The sequence below is a fragment of the Zasmidium cellare genome, assembly GCF_010093935.1.
Source record: "Zasmidium cellare ATCC 36951 unplaced genomic scaffold M409scaffold_20, whole genome shotgun sequence".
NCBI classification, from domain to species: domain Eukaryota; kingdom Fungi; phylum Ascomycota; class Dothideomycetes; order Mycosphaerellales; family Mycosphaerellaceae; genus Zasmidium; species Zasmidium cellare.
In genome coordinates, this window is record NW_022986964.1 from 171,865 (window position 1) to 187,294 (window position 15,430).

Below are 15,430 nucleotides of genomic sequence, written 5' to 3' on the forward strand. Positions count from 1 at the left end.
CCACCGGGCTTCCAGTAGGAAACTTTCCATGCCATGAAGGTCTCAATCACAGCCTGGACTGCCCCTCTTCTCGTGTTCAGAAAAGGCTTTACTTTTGGTCTCTATGACATCTCCAAAACTCAACATGACCTGACATGCAGACGTCTCGAGTGCGGTCGTGAAGCAGCTCCGCCATCCCACGCCGCCCTTCAATCCGTTTTGACTTGCCGATCTTTGCGGCTCACATGCTCATGTCGTCGGTTTCTGGACTCCACCCCAGCGACTGAGTAAAATAGCAGACATGTTGACGCACGAGTGGTTGTAACAAGCGTCAAAAGGAGAGACCCCCGTCTCGGTTTTGCTTTGCAGAAGTCAAAGTGTATGCTCACGATCGAACGATTTGAAAAGTCGGCATTGTGCAGAATGAAGGCGTGCTTCAACAACGACGGCGATGTCAAATCCAGCGCACTGAACTAAGCTCGGTAGGACGAGACCAACGACGGGTATAAAGACGTCGAAGTGTTCACGCATTTGAGACATCAGCTAACAACAGCATCAATACAAACAGAGCTAACCAATCTTTACCAACTCCACAACACTATGCAGTTTCTCCAAGTCCTCTCGCTGGTCGCCAGCGCCTCTGCATTCGTCGCCTCTGATCCTCTCGAGAAAAGGGCCGACATCCAATACAACGACTCTGTACGCTAATCCATCTCCGTGCACTACCATCAACTAACGGCCACCAGTTCGATGACCTCGCCACCACCATAGTCCTCCCCCAGCTCTTCCCCGTTGGCCTCTACGTGAGTATCAACCACTCAGCGCACACTATGCACTCGACCTAACATCCCATCCCACAGAACGGCCTGAGCTACGGAGGCGTCGTCGTCCTCCGCCCCATCGACGGCGTCGCCAGCGTCCTCCCGCACTCCCCACCCCAGCACGGCGGCGCCGCCGGCCCCCTCGACCTCCTCTACCTCGGCGACCTCACCCTCAACACCTTCGCCACGCTGACCCGCGGCAACACCGTCAAGTCCTTCGACCTCCAGGACTTCTACTGGGGTTTCGGCACCGACACCGGCACCACCTTCGGCCTCGCCCAGCCCGGCACCATCTATGTCGTCGGCTACACCGTCTCCGGCCAGGAACTCACCACCACTTTCTCCTACGTCCCCGACAGCACCTTCAACGCCCGTTTGACCTTCGCCCAGCTCCCCGCCGGCTGGGTAGATCTCCAGAACGTTACGTTTGCTGTTGCGAACAGCGAGCCTATCTCTGAGCGTACTTATATCGCTCTTGATAACGTCAGGCATATCAACCATGTCTAGATCCTCTTAATCCACGAAGGCCATGTATCAGTCTGTGGAAAAATGATAGATATATGTTGAAAGAGGGTGATGGATCGATTGCTGAGCCACCATGCTCGCCACACGCTCAGACGAGCACGACGTTGATGTACATACTGCTGATGATAGATAGTCTCGTTACTGCCCAGGTGAGGGACGCCAAACCCTGGGTATAATCTGCAGAATAGCATCTTTTCTGATTCCATACCCGTACATCCACAAAGATTCGAAGTCTCTTGAGCACCCCAGGATCAGTCTCGTCCTATGGTGAACAGCAGAGCAGCTGACAGATCACCAGCACAAACATCCCTCCCTAACCGCATGTGAGTACGTCTTCTGTAGATCCGGAACATAAAATCTGACTCACCACGCACAACCTCATCTTCAGACCCCTCACATCGCAACGGCCCGATCTGTCGTGAGAAGTCCTCCGGATCAAGTCTGTCCATGTTACGAAGCGCTTTGACATGCAACCAGATGCGACGCGGATGCAATTTAGCGAAGAAATTGTGCCGTGCCAGCTTGCACGTCCGCTTCGAAGCGTCGTCTGCTGCCATGGCTGAGAGTGCCGCGTCGATTTTGAAGTGCAGGAAGGTGATCTTGGCAGCCTGCTGGACGTCGGTGTACCATTTTCGCATGGCTTCTGGGGTTTCGACGGAGCTGCCGCCCAATGTTTGATATGTTTCGAGAAGCCGCGGATGATGCTTCTGTATCTCAATAGCAGTATGGAACGTCGCCCATCGAGCCATGTGCCCCGCGAAGTCCAAAGGGTGTCGCTCTTCGAAGGAGATCGGGCATGCAATATTGTTGCGGACTGTGTTGGCTTTGCCGCCGAGATTCTGCAACGTTGTTGCGAGTGCGTTCAGATACCTGTCCGTACCTTCGCGGGAGGCTGTCTTGAGGCCAGGTTGTGGGTCTTCTCAGTAACTACGTATCGCACGCGCAGCGGCAGTATCCCCCTTGAAGACGATGGAGGTCGCCGTGAGAGCTTCTTCTAGAAAGATGCTGTTGATGCGATCCATGTGCGCGGACTCCAGTTCAAAGCACTCGAACGTGTACTGGTCACTGCCATGGTAGTTACTTTCGGAGACAGCTCTACCAGACGCAGAATCTAAATACGAGGTCGTGCAACGCCTGACCGGCAAGTCTTGCACCAGGCTGGAGAAAAGTTGTCTTTGCTTTGCGGATCACTTCGGCAGCTTGACCTTCCAGACGAGAGAACTTTGTCTCCAGCCCATGCTGCTCGGCTGCATACATGTCGCGATACATATCCTTGAAGCCATAGTGCCGTGACAATTGCCCCGAGGAAAGCACGCCGTCTCTGGTGCTGATGAACCGCAACAATCCGTCTTTTCGCGTCCGTCCGTGTGACTTTCTTTTCGCAGTCTGCGGCCGATCTTGAGCGAAGTTCCGCAAAAGAAACTGAGGAATGGAATGATGATACTGTGATATCTCGGCTGCGATCTGCCTGCTGCCGGAGCCTGCTGTTGAGTTCATGTCGGATAGCCTTGCGCCAGCTAGCGCCGTTCGTTCTGCTCGGTCAGCTAGCTATGCCCGTCAACTGGGTAAGGATCCGGAGGGGAGGTCGAGAACGAATATGAACAAGTCTCTCAAGCGAAGGCTGCGACGTCTTTGTTGCCTCCGCGGCACAGGAAACGCGACCGGCGCGTAGATACATGTGCGGAGAGCCTCTTGGGTACGGCGCAGCTGTGATGCTATTGGACGTCCATTTGCGGCTGCATGAAGCGATTCGCGGTGTCAGAAAAAGACCAGGGAATATTGTCGGTGTCTTCAGATATCAGCTGTGAAGTATGCATTGTTCGAGATTGATGCTTGGGCCTGGTGAAAGAGCTTCCTTCGATGCGCCTTAAGAACGAGCAATTCTTCGGAGGCGCCTCCCATACACCAGCATGTGCAGCAGGAGGTGACTTTGGTGTGGCATCGCCGGCACAACCGCTACGGTCAAACTTCGTTCACCGTTCCACAGGCCAGCTATGTGAGCAGTCAATAGCGATGGGAAATCCAGCTTGTTTCTTGCAGGACATGTGCGTTCGCCGACCCTTGTTCATTCTAGAGCACGGTTCTCACACAATGCAGGACGAACCCTTGATATCCATCTGAGGACTTTGACCTCACAATCCACTAAGCTGCGGCGAAGGGCTCAGCATGCTATGCTTGATACACTGCCATCCATTCTTGGTCTGTCGCCAACGAAACCTCAGCACATTTTCCATCTTCGTTCCATTGGGAACACCAGTTCTTAAGACACTGATCCACACAGTACCGTATGTTTCGTCCTCGTTGACATCGACAAGTGTGTTCAAGACTTCAATGCGGTATTCCGGATGGTCAGCAGAAAACTGCCTCATGAAATGGACAGCATCGACCGAGCTGTGACTGGCTACCTCGCCATCACCCAGCGGACGGGAGTCGACGAAGGTTGGTGAGGCATGTTTGAAGAGTATCTCAAAGGTTCGAGTGTTTACGGAGTTGATGATTTCCAGGGATCTTTGTTCGAGTAGTTGTGCGGTTGATGAGCCTTCTGGGCCGACTGGTTTGACTGATGTGTCCGTTTCAGCTTCAGCCTCTGTTCCATGATCTGCCATATTGGCGGGTGAAGGACCGATCATATGGGTCTTGATGTGGTAGGTGTTTTGGAAGTCCCGCAGACGACAGACGGTGGTGCTCGATTGACGATTTTCGGACTTCAGCACCGGAGGATTCGACCTCTGAGACGCTGGAAGAGTAGCGAAATCGGCCGCACTGTGGCCAGGTTCCCGAATTCTGAGCCTGCTACGCTTGAAGAAGGCGGGTGCAAAGTATTGGCAAAGCCCAAAGCTGAGTGACCCTTAAGAGACAGTAAAGCTTGTAGTCAGCTGGTACAAGAAGACTTACAAATTCCGGGCGCAGGATTCAATCGCGAGACTCGGCATTTGGAAGATGCGGCACTCGTCTCTTCTTCGCTCTTGTCTTCGCTCGTTTCTTCTCAACTTCACCACTTTGGACTTGCTTGCCATTGTGAGTATCACTCGCCGACTGATACCGAGATTTTTGAGAGTAGCGCAAGAATGCCCTAATTCGGGCTAGTAGAGATCCTTTGTGATGTTGAACGTCTAAGACGATGCTGCAGCCACATGCAGATATCAGGTTGATGCCAGGCAGATCGCATAGTTCAGGCAGATAAGCATGGAGTCAATGCTGCCAGATTGATAGTCGTCGGGGATTCTGTGAAGAATTCGCGGAGCGAAAAGTGGGACTGCTTGGCGTGGAGAGAGCGGGTCGCGTGGCGTGGATCTCGACGTCGTCTTTCGACTTTCTGTTCGCATCTCTCTGTCGAAATCGTATTCCATCCAGAGGTGAAGTCGCGTGCAAGATGTTGCTGCCAGACCCCTTTTCAGGACCAAGGCCTCATAACGTGGCCTGCTTCGATCCTTCCCAAGCTGAAAGAGGGCTAGATCCAACTCTATAGCAACCGAGCTCTTTCCTCCGATTCGTCCTCTTTCCACGCCAACGATGAAGGACACGAGGCGCCAAAATGGCAGTGAGACAGGCGAGTTCCCTTCTGTTGCCATCAAAAGGACCATCTCTTCGCATCAAGGGTTCGTTGTGGTCCTAAATGTTACTGCGGCTATAGCAAGGACCTGGACTCTAAATTTCGTAGCTCAACTTCCCGGACTGGTATGGATGGCTGGCAACCTTCACAGAAACAGCTGGGAGGAGCCTGCCTCCTGAAAGCGAATCTGAGAACATGCTTTCAACCCTGGGCCTTCTGGCACAACGCAATGCTTTGATCGCATTTGCGACCATCTCCATCCTACTCGTGTTCTTCACACTCCGCAGTAGCAATGCCAGCTACCAACACTCTGCGGCGACCTCACAGCATCATGAGCAGAGCGCCCTCACGTCACCGCCTTCGAATCTCGACGAGACAGCAGGACTATGTCGAAGCCACAACTTCCAGCCCTACCGACCGAAGGGCAATGATCACCGCAAAGTCTACGATCTTTTTTTGTTCTCTCATGAACTCGACTGGCTAGAGATTCGACTGAATACTCTTGCACCTTACGTGGACTACTTTGTCATTGTCGAATCTCCTACAACATTTACTGGCATGGAGAAGCCCCTTTATCTGGAACAGCACTGGAGTAACTTTACCAAATTCCACAACAAGATCATCCACAAGGTCGTCAGAGATCCAGGCCCAAGCATTGGAACGAGCACATGGATCCACGAGGACTACTTTCGAAATTCCTTATTCGAAAGCACGTTCCCGACATTGCTATTCACCGACAAGGAAGCACACGAAGGCGATGTCATACTCGTGAGCGATGTCGACGAGATACCCAAACCCGTGACGCTCAATGTGCTTCGACACTGCAACTTTCCCGACAGATTGACATTGCGAAGTCACTTCTACTACTACTCTTTCCAATGGCTTCACATTGGAGAGCAATGGCCACATCCGCAAGCTACGGTCTTCCGCGGGTTATCCAAGACCCTCTCGCCGAACGAGTTGCGCAACGGCATCGGAGGTCCATCGAGTTGGTGGCCTTTCCGAGCTTCGCTTCATCGCTGGTGGCAGAAGGCAGACATGTGGAACGCTGCCTGGCATTGTTCTTCTTGCTTCGCCACTCTAGCGGAGATGCGGGCGAAGATGGAAAGCTTCTCGCATACACCCTTAAACACGGCCGAGAATCGAGACGAGGCGACTATGCTTGAGCGAGTCCGGAGCGGAAAAGATCTTTTCGGCAGAGAGGGCCAAGAGTATGAGCGTGTCGATAACAACCGAGATGTCCCGACATATGTTTTGGAACGGAAGGCAGAATTTGAGTATCTGCTTGATCGCGATGGGAAGAATGCGGGCTTTCGGGACTGGACTGCGAGCTGACAAACACTACGCTATGGACCGTCGGTGTACCCATAGTCCAGCATATTTGGTCAGACGACCATTTTGTACAACAGTGCAAGCGGATCATGAGGCCGCATTACCACCCATTGCCCGAACATGTACCGTCTGACGGTACGTTAAGATCTGTAAGTGCACGATCAATGTGCTGTCCACCATGAGATGAAGTTGGAGGCAGCTAAATCCCAGAGCACTCTCATACACTCCTTGTTGGCTCGTTTTAACGGCTAGACGCATATTCAAGAGGTCCTCAACGGCCCATGTATGTAGCGGGATTCGAGCAACGATGGAGAAGGAAGTGTTCGACGAGGCCGCTTTCTTATACATGGAAACAGACAACTATCCGTGCGCCCAATAGCTGCATCTGCAACCACTCAACTCAGCATGTGGTTCTACTTGGAAACTCAGAATACATGGGATCGTCGCCCCCAACTTCTCCATAGCCGGTCGGCCTCTTTCAACAGCCACGCCAGCCGCCTCACCAACTCGGCATCTCTCGGACTGTCATCCTCACCAAAACTCCTCTTCTTCACAGTCACGCAACTCGCCTGCACAACCCTCATCACCAGTCTTCTGACCAGCCCATGGTCAGCAAAAGACGTCTCCCAACCCAATACATCCACACTCATGCGTGAGCACAGCCCTTCGATTCGCCAGCCGAGCCCGCGCAGGCTTTCCCCGATTCGGTATCCCTACAGCCAATGGGAAGCGCCATTCCGCGCACAACCACATTCTGCGGCCGTCGTGGGGTGCGAAAGAATGTCGAGCGTCGTTGTCGCGGGACCTCACCTCGTCTTACCCACTCCTCATTCTACTACTGCCATCGTTGACCCGGTGGATGATGTGAGTCCTGTGGTATGCCTGAGGTGAGGGGTACATGTAGTATCCGTATCGCTTTCTCTGTTTCTCCAACCTACTCTCTTTGTTTTCGCAGCGTCAATTTCCATTTGCTAAAATCCCGCACTAACGAGCCTGCAACACTTGCGTATCTCCCTCTCCTCCCACCCTGCAAGTGAGCGAAAAGACGAGCGAGCGAGCAGGCAGTCCCACTACCGCCGACCGAAACGAGCGACTATTGGCTCCGTGTCGCAGAAGAAACAGCAGAAGGAAGACAATAGAAGCAGAAGCCCGGCCGAGCCAGGCCACGACCCCAGTAGTTGGCCCCACCGGCAGAGCACTCGTGAAGGACACATACAAACATGAACACCATCTCCCTCGTCCTCAACGGCCGCACCGCCGCCGACATCCGCCTGCTCCCAGAAAAACAACGCGCGAGCATAACCACCCTCCCACCGTCCCGCCGCCCCTTCTTCGCCCACGCCCGCACCATGTCCTCCTCCTCCACAATCTCCACCATCACGTCCCCCTCCCTCTCCTCCGGAACCTCCACGCCGCGCCGCCCAGGCAGCTCATCCTCGCGGACCAGCACGCCCGGCTCCGGGTGGTATAACACGGAGAATAACCCGACGTTAGACGATTATGCGCGGCAGTTGAGCACGGTCAGCAAGAAGATTGAGATTTGGCAGGGGAAGTGTGCGCAGAATGTGGTCATGGCGTTGATGCGGCCGACGCCGATTGTGTTGTTTGCGCTGAATCCGATTTGTTTGATTTTGTATGTGCTTGTTGGGGTGTGGTGGATGGCGAGGGGTGGTGGGAAGGAGAGTGGGGAGGTGGTGCCTTGAGGGGTGGAATGGATTCTTGAGAATAAGTTGGGACGAGGGATTTGGATGCTTCCATGGGAGCGACGTTTTCCGAGCGGGGCTGCATATGATTCGGGTTCGAAATCCAGGTCGCTCGAGGCTTTTCTGCAACATCTGGGCTGCTCGCCTGCCGGAAAACCTCGACGACCGCACGGCCAACCGCTCAAAAGCTGGAAGACTTCTGGTTCCAGCTGGCTCCTTCGTCGTCCTTACGACCTCACTTCGAGAAGAACATGGCATTGCCATCCTTGTCCTTGCGAACACCCGTCGAATAATCCCTCTCCGGATCAAAGTCCTCCCAACTCGACGCCGGATAAATGTGCTTATTCCGCTCATACCACCTCCGATCCACCACCTTGGTCAAATTGGGATCATCGTTGAAACCTTCGAGTTCGGAATCGGGAGGACCGGTTGATTGAGTCGCGGCTTGTTGTCGGCGCTGGGCGGCGGTTTGAAGACCCGATATATTGCTTGGGGCAGTCGGCTCGGGCGTAGCTGACGCAGATGCTGATGCGCCTGGCAGAAGGTCTTGTGGTGTTGCAGAAGTGGGTTCGGCGGAGTATGGGAATAGAGGGCCAGTATATGAAATGGTTTTGTTGATGATGAAGTGGTGGAAGTCGTAATGCTTGATGGCAGGGTCAGCAGGAGTATACAGATAAAAAAGCCATATATCGACTTACCGGCGGAATGATCAAGTCTCCCTTCACAACCATCAAATCATCCACCGATATCCGCGCCCAATCCCTACGATTATTCTGACCCGACCCGGGTGTATCTGCACCAACTTTGCGCGCACGCTCAAGAAAGAGCCAGATATGGTCGCCCTTCTTCAGCCTGACTTTCCCACCCGGTACACTCTTCCCGTGGTAGAAGACGAACGGTATCACAAACTCGGTCGCTTTGACTGCTTCCTGGATTTGAGTATACTCTCTCCGCAACTGCTCTTTCAATTGCGCCTCTTTCAGCATCGCAGATTTCGTCATCGCCTTGGGCTGCAGACCGACGCTCGCGTTGGGCCGCAAACTCTTCTTCTTGAAAACACTGCTGGAGGAATCAGAGGGCGCTTCGCTGTCGGTCGGTGGGGCGGAACCGTCCTGTACGGCCATGGAACTCGCACGCGATCCATTTCCTGTTGTGATGTCTTCGTCCTCTTCGTCATCCCCAAATGACAGACCGCCTTTCTTCACGACTTTCTTCCTCTTCTTGAATGCGGGTTTGGCAGCCGGGTCACTGTACTTGGGCCGTCAGTACCCACGCCTTCTACAAGAATGAGGATTTAACCTTACCGTCCATCTGGCGTCGTCGCACCGCTCGCCGGCGCACTGCCCTCGAGAGCTTCTGCGCGCCTCTTGCGGAAGTCGTCCAATGTAACCAGTCCAACGGTGTCGGCTTTCAGGCGGTCTTCCACGGTCGCCGCTTGGGATGTGAAGCGCGATGCATTCGGCGTCGATGCGCCCGAGTCGGGCGTGTCCGCCATGTTGTCAAGTAAGGATGTCGTCGTCGCAGGTGGTATGGATCAGAACTGAAGTGAGTTCAAAAGTTGAAACTTTGAGACAAGCTCAGACCCGCCGAAAGATTGTGAGATTAGCGCATTGTCCAATGTAGGGTCAGGAATCTTGACATCTCGTTCCCACATCTCTTCCTCTCCCTCCCATCCCCAACCCCTTTCCTTTCATAGTAAATGCTTCACAACATGGATAACGCGAAAGAGAACTGAGATGGTCTCCTTGGATTAGAGGCGCAATGCGGTACGGAAGCGCCCTGCTTGACCACGTCCGTTCTTCGTCCATCAACAATTGGATTGTGAAAAGAGCAGGTTCCTACGCAATTTCCCCCAGCAGCTTGCGATGAGCCTCTGCGTGCCTCAACGAGCCCTGCATCGAGGAGAGCAGTACCTGGGCACCGTCCGCGAAGTGAGCTGCGGAGCTTCCGGCCACGGCGAGCACGAAATCAAGACAACACTACATCTGTCCGACGTCGTCTCTTGATCTTGAGACGGCCTCTAATAATGTGTCCATGTCACGGAAATCATGAAAGCACACAATCTGCTTAGAATTGCTTATGCGATGTCATTTCTCTTTCCAAATCCGTCCTCCAGTAAAGAATAAGACAGGTGCCACTGTCGACCCTACCAGAAGTCCTAATGCCCAGGTCATAGTCCCCCAGCCGGCGTGTTGGCAGATAAAGCCTGCAAATAAAGGGCCAGCAATAGCACCACAAGCGAACCCAATATTTGTAAGGCCAAAAGCGAGCGCTACAGCCCCACCCTTGCCGAAACTGCCTAGAGCAAGTCGCTCTTTCTCTTCAGCGACGTTGACGGCCTCAGCGTACAGCGGTGGCAAGGTTATAGAGACGCAGATGCCGATAGCGGGAAGAAGACCGCAGAGCAAGATTTTTTGCCTCAGCGAGCTGTAGGTAATGAGGCGTAGGAGCACGATCGTAGGTACCGATAGTAAGAAGGCGCCGGCGATGACACAGCGACGGCTTTGGGAATGTTTGTCCATGATTGAGCCTGCCATCGGGCTAATGAAATGAGGTAGTAAAAGAGGGAGGAAGATCAGGCCCTGACCGCTTTGTTTCCAGCCAAATGTATCCAGTACATATAATGGGAGGACACTGTCGAAGGAGGCATTGATCGTAGAGATGACGAAGCTCCCCCAGATGGCGATAAGGACTCTGGATGAGCTCAAGAGGATGCTAAATCGACCGAGATTTATTCGTCGAGGCGACTGCACTTGCTGTTTGCCCGATGCGTGCGGTGACTCAGACCCCTTCGAGTCTTGTACTTGTTCAGGATCAAGCCAAATCTGGGCACGCTTCTTCTCGATAAGACTTAGACAAAGGATGATATCTAGGCCAATAAGACCAATGGCGAAGCCATAGACTGTATCATATCCACCGTACTGGTATAGCACACCGCCCAGGAGAGGTCCAGCGAATAATCCAATGCTACATGCCATTGTAGTCCATCCAATGGCCTGAGTGATACCTTCTGGTCCCACAGTATCCGATACTAGAGCATTGCCCACGACCCAAGCCATAGCAGATGCCGCGCCTTGGAAGAGTCGCCCAGCGATCCAGAGTCCCAAGGTATTCCCAACCCATAGCATAGCAGTCGCCGCGCAAAGTCCCACTAGTGCAGATAGATAAGGACATCGTCATGTGTTACATCGGTCGGAGACATATCCGGTTATGGGAGATGCAGCTAGTAGACCTGCTCCGAACAGGGCGAGGAGGATTGAGGTCCATTTTTTGAACGCCGTCTTCTGAAATGCCGACTCTTTGGTGCAGTGCTGTTGGTGTCACTGGAACCACGAGGCCGTATAAAAGCACGTCCGTAGCGCCGGCGAAAGAGACCACTAGTGTGATGAACCAGCGTGAGGAGCGTATCCGAAGCAATTTGGGTGTCTTCGGTGCCGATCTGTTTCGGGTAAGATCCATCTCAGTGGAAGGGGCATTGATAGATGAAAGGACGCTGAGGGCTGAGAAGCTCAATGTGACAGGGTAATAGCGTCGCCCCAATATCGATCAAGGGCGAGGGAAGTTATAAAACCACTGTACGTTTCGAATTGCTCTTGACAATCCAGGAAAGGAAAGCACGAAGTGAAAACTCTAAACCAATTTAGGTGAATTATGTTGAGCCATTCGCGTCGGTGTCGACATTCTGAAAACGCACGCGCCAAAACCTGGACACCGACGACAAAGTGAGATGGCTATTCACGTTATGCCTAGCAGTTCTGCCAGCTACATGCTGTAAAATGTGCGGAAAGCTAGAATCGGGATGAGAAGACGCCCCCTCAAATCCAGCGTTGGAAATTTGGGAGACCAACAGGGCAGTGTGGAGTGGAAAAGGCGATGACATCAACGTAAGACGGTCAATGCATTCTCCCACACTCGGATGCTTTGAGTGTCCTTCTCCCATTCGGATGAGAACGGTATACCGAATATCCAAAAAGTAAATCAAACATCCCATCTCCACGCTCCCCTCACAACACCAACCCAATCGTCAAAAATCCCGACTCCCTCTCAACCCTCTCCTTCAACGCAACCAACTCATCAACATCCCACTCCGCCCACACATACCTCCCACTGAGAAAATCACTCTGTGGCCCAGCCAACCACACCGCAAAATCCGCTGGTAACTCGATCTCTTCATGCACGACCCCATTCTCCGCGTTGAACTTCTCGATGTCGTCTATCCCGGACGCCTGCGCGTATGCTCGGTAGGATTCGGTGATGACAACCCCGGGGTGGTAGGAGTAGAAGCGTACTCTCTCGTGCGGTGGTTTGGAGGCTTGTGCTATGGCGAAGTGCTGCATGATCTGGATCGTGGCGGCTTTGCTGGCGCAGTAGCCGACTGCGCCTGGGATGTATGTCTGAGCGGCGGCCGAGGTCACGTTGAGGACAGTCTTTTGACCTCCTGAGGTTGGTGCTGGTAAATTGAGAAATAGCTTCACAAGCTCAAAAGAGGCCATGACGTTCGTTGCAAAGGTTTCCTGCAAACGTGATGTGTCCACGTCTTGCGGGAGGCTCTGCTCGTGAGTCTGGAAGGCACTCAGGAGGAGGATGTCGATGTCCTTGAGCTCGTCGAAGATTTGGGCCATGCTGGAGTGGTCTGTTACCGAGTCGGCGTACGTGAGTGTTTCGGTATTCGGAAAGGAAGACTTGAGCTCGTCTTTGGCTCTCTGTAGGGTGTCCTTCGAACGAGCGACAAGAACTACACGCTTGACGCCTGCTTTTGCAAATGCTTTGGCTGTAGCGAAGCCGATGCCCGTAGCTGGGAGAGTTAGCAGATCATAATCCGTTCGACGGGAAGATTTCAGAACCTCCACCGGTGACAAGGACAGTCTTTCCAATTCCCACAAAGCCAGTATTCTCGAGCGCAATGCGGTCGTAAGTACTCCGATGATACGTCTTGACGGGTCGGGGAACTGTGAGCATGAGGTCAGCCATATTGAATGTCGTGTTCTAATCGTCGTGAGGAACGCAGCCGTTGAGGTATGAACTGTACAGATAGCTCCATCGCGGTCTGATGCCAGATGAAGAGCTCTCAAATACCATAGACATCAGCTAACATAAATCAGTCTTTTCGAGACACCGTATCACTGTATGTCATCAGTCAAAAATGCGAGAAAGCGGTGTCAACAGAAACCTCGCCAAGCCCGCTTTATGTTCGTTCAGGCTGTTGAAGTTCGCATTCGCGGCTGTCGAACATAGCCGAGTCTTGAGTCAGGTCAAGATATACGAGCATTTATCGTCGTGCCATAGTAAGACTCGACCATGTTGAGGCAAAGTAGCGTATTCGTATGCATATCTAGTCCTGCAACGAGGGATCCTTTGAGCCGCCGAAATTCTGAGTCTGAGAGATGAGCTTGACTTTTTGCAACACTTGCTTCAACAGGAGTCCCATTCGAGCTGGATCTGATATATGCGACTGAGAAGCTTGACGCCGATAGCCCTGGACATCAAAGCCTCCACATCTGACCAAGAATCAAATTGTTTTAGAGTTTATCAGTTTAATTCCGTGCTGTCTCTGTCCATGCCTCAGGCTTGCCGCCGAGGTGGCAGTAGCACAGACAAGCTGTCGAGCCTGATGCTATAGCCAGCACCAAGTTCATGTTCCCAAAGCCAATCCACTCTTTGAGTCCAGCTGCCAGCTCGGGACCGATCCCCAGACCGGCGTTGAAGACCATCCCATTCATGCCATAGACCATGGCGTACGGTCCCCTCTCCCCGAAGAGCTCGGGATTGGCTTTTTGGTATCGATCGACGACTGCACCGACTTCGACAATAGACGGCGTGCCAGATCCTGCAAGTCCAAAGCCAGCTAAGGTAAGTAAGCCGGCATAGAAGAGTATCTGCGACAGGCCACCCGTGTGTACAAATCGAAGGAGCAAAAGCACCGGGACCAAGAGACCAAACGAAAGGACAGCCGCAAGTCTTGTTCCATGCCGATCAATGAGCCATCCGACGATTGGGCCGCTGATGATGTTAGTGATACCCATGGGAAGAAACATAATGCCGGCCTGGAAGGCATCGAAGTCGAACAGCTCATGTGCCACCACAGCGATAGTAGAGTCGAAGGTGCCCATCAAGGTTGCTTGCATCAGGGATCCAAGTAGTGCTGTAAGCATAATCTTGTCTGTGAGACACAATACCAGTGCACGCACCCATGCACTCTGTGGATTTTTGTCGGACGAATTAGTCTGTGCGTTATCCGGTTTCCTTCTGTCGAGAAGAGGCTGCTGCTCCGGATCGACTCCAGCTTCAGTCCAGCGGCGAAAGCTGCCAGTCTTGTCAAAGTCCTTTGCCGCGACTTTCGTCTCGATGACCAGCAACCTGAGGACAAAATCGATCCCGATAACAGCAACAGCAACAGCCATCACAGCTTCAAGACCCGCGCCTCGGTAGAGCATGCCTCCTATTACTGGAGCGGACGGCGATGCAACAGCAATGACAGAAAATATCTGGTATCAGGTCAGAAAGAAGAGGCTCTTTACGTCATTGCTGGACATACATACTACTCCCATTGTTTTGCCCATAGAGAGGACTCCGACGGTCTCGATGCACATAGAGAGTCCATTCGTCCAGACGAATGCGGTACTCATGCCTTGAAGTGCCCTCGCTACCATCAAGACTGCGATAGATCTCCCAAGGAAGAGCATTATCGTAGCAACAAACAGACAGCACTGTGCAAGCAAGAAGGACGCCCGTCGAGTGGGCAGTTTCTCTGCCAGGTACCCTGTCAAAGGGCAGCAGACGACGTTAGACCCTGCGTACACGGCCAACATCAATGATGTACAACTCTGACGCTGTGACGGTGGGATGTCCAGACCATCTTCGAGCATGAACGGTAGGACTGGGATTATCAGGTTGTATAGGAACAGGTCGCCGAAAAGACCCATCGCGACCGTAGTCAAGATGAAGGTTGGGTGGCTCCTCCATTTCAGACCTGCGGGTGGCTTCGAAGGCTCTTTACTCGGTTGCGTTGGGTCTTTCATTGCGAATGTGCTGTACAGAGGAGGTCACAATGCTGATACTCCAGAATCTGGCGTAGAGAGGAAATCCACGAGTTGAAGAATGCGTTGAAGCCTTCGAGGCTGAATGCTTCGAGGCCATCATGACGGAGAATTCGTCCTCCTTCAAATGGTATCCATCTTTCTTCCAGCTCCTCACCGACATTCGAGGCGGTCAGACGAGACTTCCGACTTCGCATGGCCTCGTCGTTACACTTGACAGCAGAACTGGTCCGCCCATATCATAGCTAGTGTCAATGAGTCGGAATCAATGCAGCATGATGAAAATCCAGGATCGAAATGAAGCCAAACTGCTGCAGGCGCCCGCTGTCTGGCGCAGTGTCACCCATCCACCATCGCCAGGCTTTCCGATACGCCATGGTGGAAACACGAAGTGGTGTTACACTGACTTTGTTCCGAAAACGTGGGTCCGGTAAAGCGAATGAGAGGGCTTCGATAGAGAGACTATCCAGCGTAATCTCG

The 15,430-nt window shown here is 53.0% G+C and overlaps 9 protein-coding genes across 9 annotated transcripts; 3 read left to right on the forward strand and 6 right to left on the reverse strand.

Annotated features, from left to right (window-relative positions):
• Positions 1 to 579: 579 nt before the first annotated feature.
• On the forward strand, positions 580 to 1,307 carry M409DRAFT_55294 (uncharacterized protein; the record flags this gene model as incomplete). Its single annotated transcript, XM_033812963.1, has 3 exons — positions 580 to 678; positions 726 to 782; positions 840 to 1,307. 3 exons carry the CDS (start codon positions 580 to 582, stop codon positions 1,305 to 1,307), a joined length of 624 nt encoding a protein of 207 aa, XP_033666817.1.
• Positions 1,308 to 1,576: 269 nt separating this feature from the next.
• Positions 1,577 to 2,347, reverse strand: M409DRAFT_23660 (uncharacterized protein; the record flags this gene model as incomplete). The annotated part of the gene is made up of 3 exons (XM_033806886.1): positions 1,577 to 1,638; positions 1,693 to 2,217; positions 2,266 to 2,347. 3 exons carry the CDS (start codon positions 2,345 to 2,347, stop codon positions 1,577 to 1,579), a joined length of 669 nt encoding a protein of 222 aa, XP_033666818.1.
• A 1,110-nt stretch (positions 2,348 to 3,457) lies between these two features.
• M409DRAFT_55295 (uncharacterized protein) lies at positions 3,458 to 4,342 on the reverse strand (the record flags this gene model as incomplete). The annotated part of the gene is made up of 2 exons (XM_033812964.1): positions 3,458 to 4,163; positions 4,221 to 4,342. The coding sequence occupies 2 exons, from the start codon at positions 4,340 to 4,342 to the stop codon at positions 3,458 to 3,460; spliced, it is 828 nt and encodes a 275-aa protein (XP_033666819.1).
• A 731-nt stretch (positions 4,343 to 5,073) lies between these two features.
• On the forward strand, positions 5,074 to 6,213 carry M409DRAFT_66878 (glycosyltransferase family 17 protein; the record flags this gene model as incomplete). The annotated part of the gene is made up of 2 exons (XM_033817145.1): positions 5,074 to 5,164; positions 5,261 to 6,213. The coding sequence occupies 2 exons, from the start codon at positions 5,074 to 5,076 to the stop codon at positions 6,211 to 6,213; spliced, it is 1,044 nt and encodes a 347-aa protein (XP_033666820.1).
• Positions 6,214 to 7,430: 1,217 nt separating this feature from the next.
• Positions 7,431 to 7,913, forward strand: M409DRAFT_23663 (uncharacterized protein; the record flags this gene model as incomplete). The annotated part of the gene is made up of 1 exon (XM_033806887.1): positions 7,431 to 7,913. The coding sequence occupies one exon, from the start codon at positions 7,431 to 7,433 to the stop codon at positions 7,911 to 7,913; it is 483 nt and encodes a 160-aa protein (XP_033666821.1).
• A 235-nt stretch (positions 7,914 to 8,148) lies between these two features.
• Positions 8,149 to 9,408, reverse strand: M409DRAFT_55297 (uncharacterized protein; the record flags this gene model as incomplete). Its single annotated transcript, XM_033812965.1, has 3 exons — positions 8,149 to 8,556; positions 8,612 to 9,161; positions 9,218 to 9,408. 3 exons carry the CDS (start codon positions 9,406 to 9,408, stop codon positions 8,149 to 8,151), a joined length of 1,149 nt encoding a protein of 382 aa, XP_033666822.1.
• A 592-nt stretch (positions 9,409 to 10,000) lies between these two features.
• M409DRAFT_23665 (uncharacterized protein) lies at positions 10,001 to 11,041 on the reverse strand (the record flags this gene model as incomplete). The annotated part of the gene is made up of 1 exon (XM_033806888.1): positions 10,001 to 11,041. One exon carries the CDS (start codon positions 11,039 to 11,041, stop codon positions 10,001 to 10,003), a length of 1,041 nt encoding a protein of 346 aa, XP_033666823.1.
• An 876-nt stretch (positions 11,042 to 11,917) lies between these two features.
• Positions 11,918 to 12,872, reverse strand: M409DRAFT_66880 (uncharacterized protein; the record flags this gene model as incomplete). Its single annotated transcript, XM_033817146.1, has 2 exons — positions 11,918 to 12,708; positions 12,758 to 12,872. 2 exons carry the CDS (start codon positions 12,870 to 12,872, stop codon positions 11,918 to 11,920), a joined length of 906 nt encoding a protein of 301 aa, XP_033666824.1.
• A 575-nt stretch (positions 12,873 to 13,447) lies between these two features.
• M409DRAFT_66881 (uncharacterized protein) lies at positions 13,448 to 14,932 on the reverse strand (the record flags this gene model as incomplete). The annotated part of the gene is made up of 2 exons (XM_033817147.1): positions 13,448 to 14,398; positions 14,453 to 14,932. The coding sequence occupies 2 exons, from the start codon at positions 14,930 to 14,932 to the stop codon at positions 13,448 to 13,450; spliced, it is 1,431 nt and encodes a 476-aa protein (XP_033666825.1).
• Between the last annotated feature and the right edge of the window lie 498 nt (positions 14,933 to 15,430).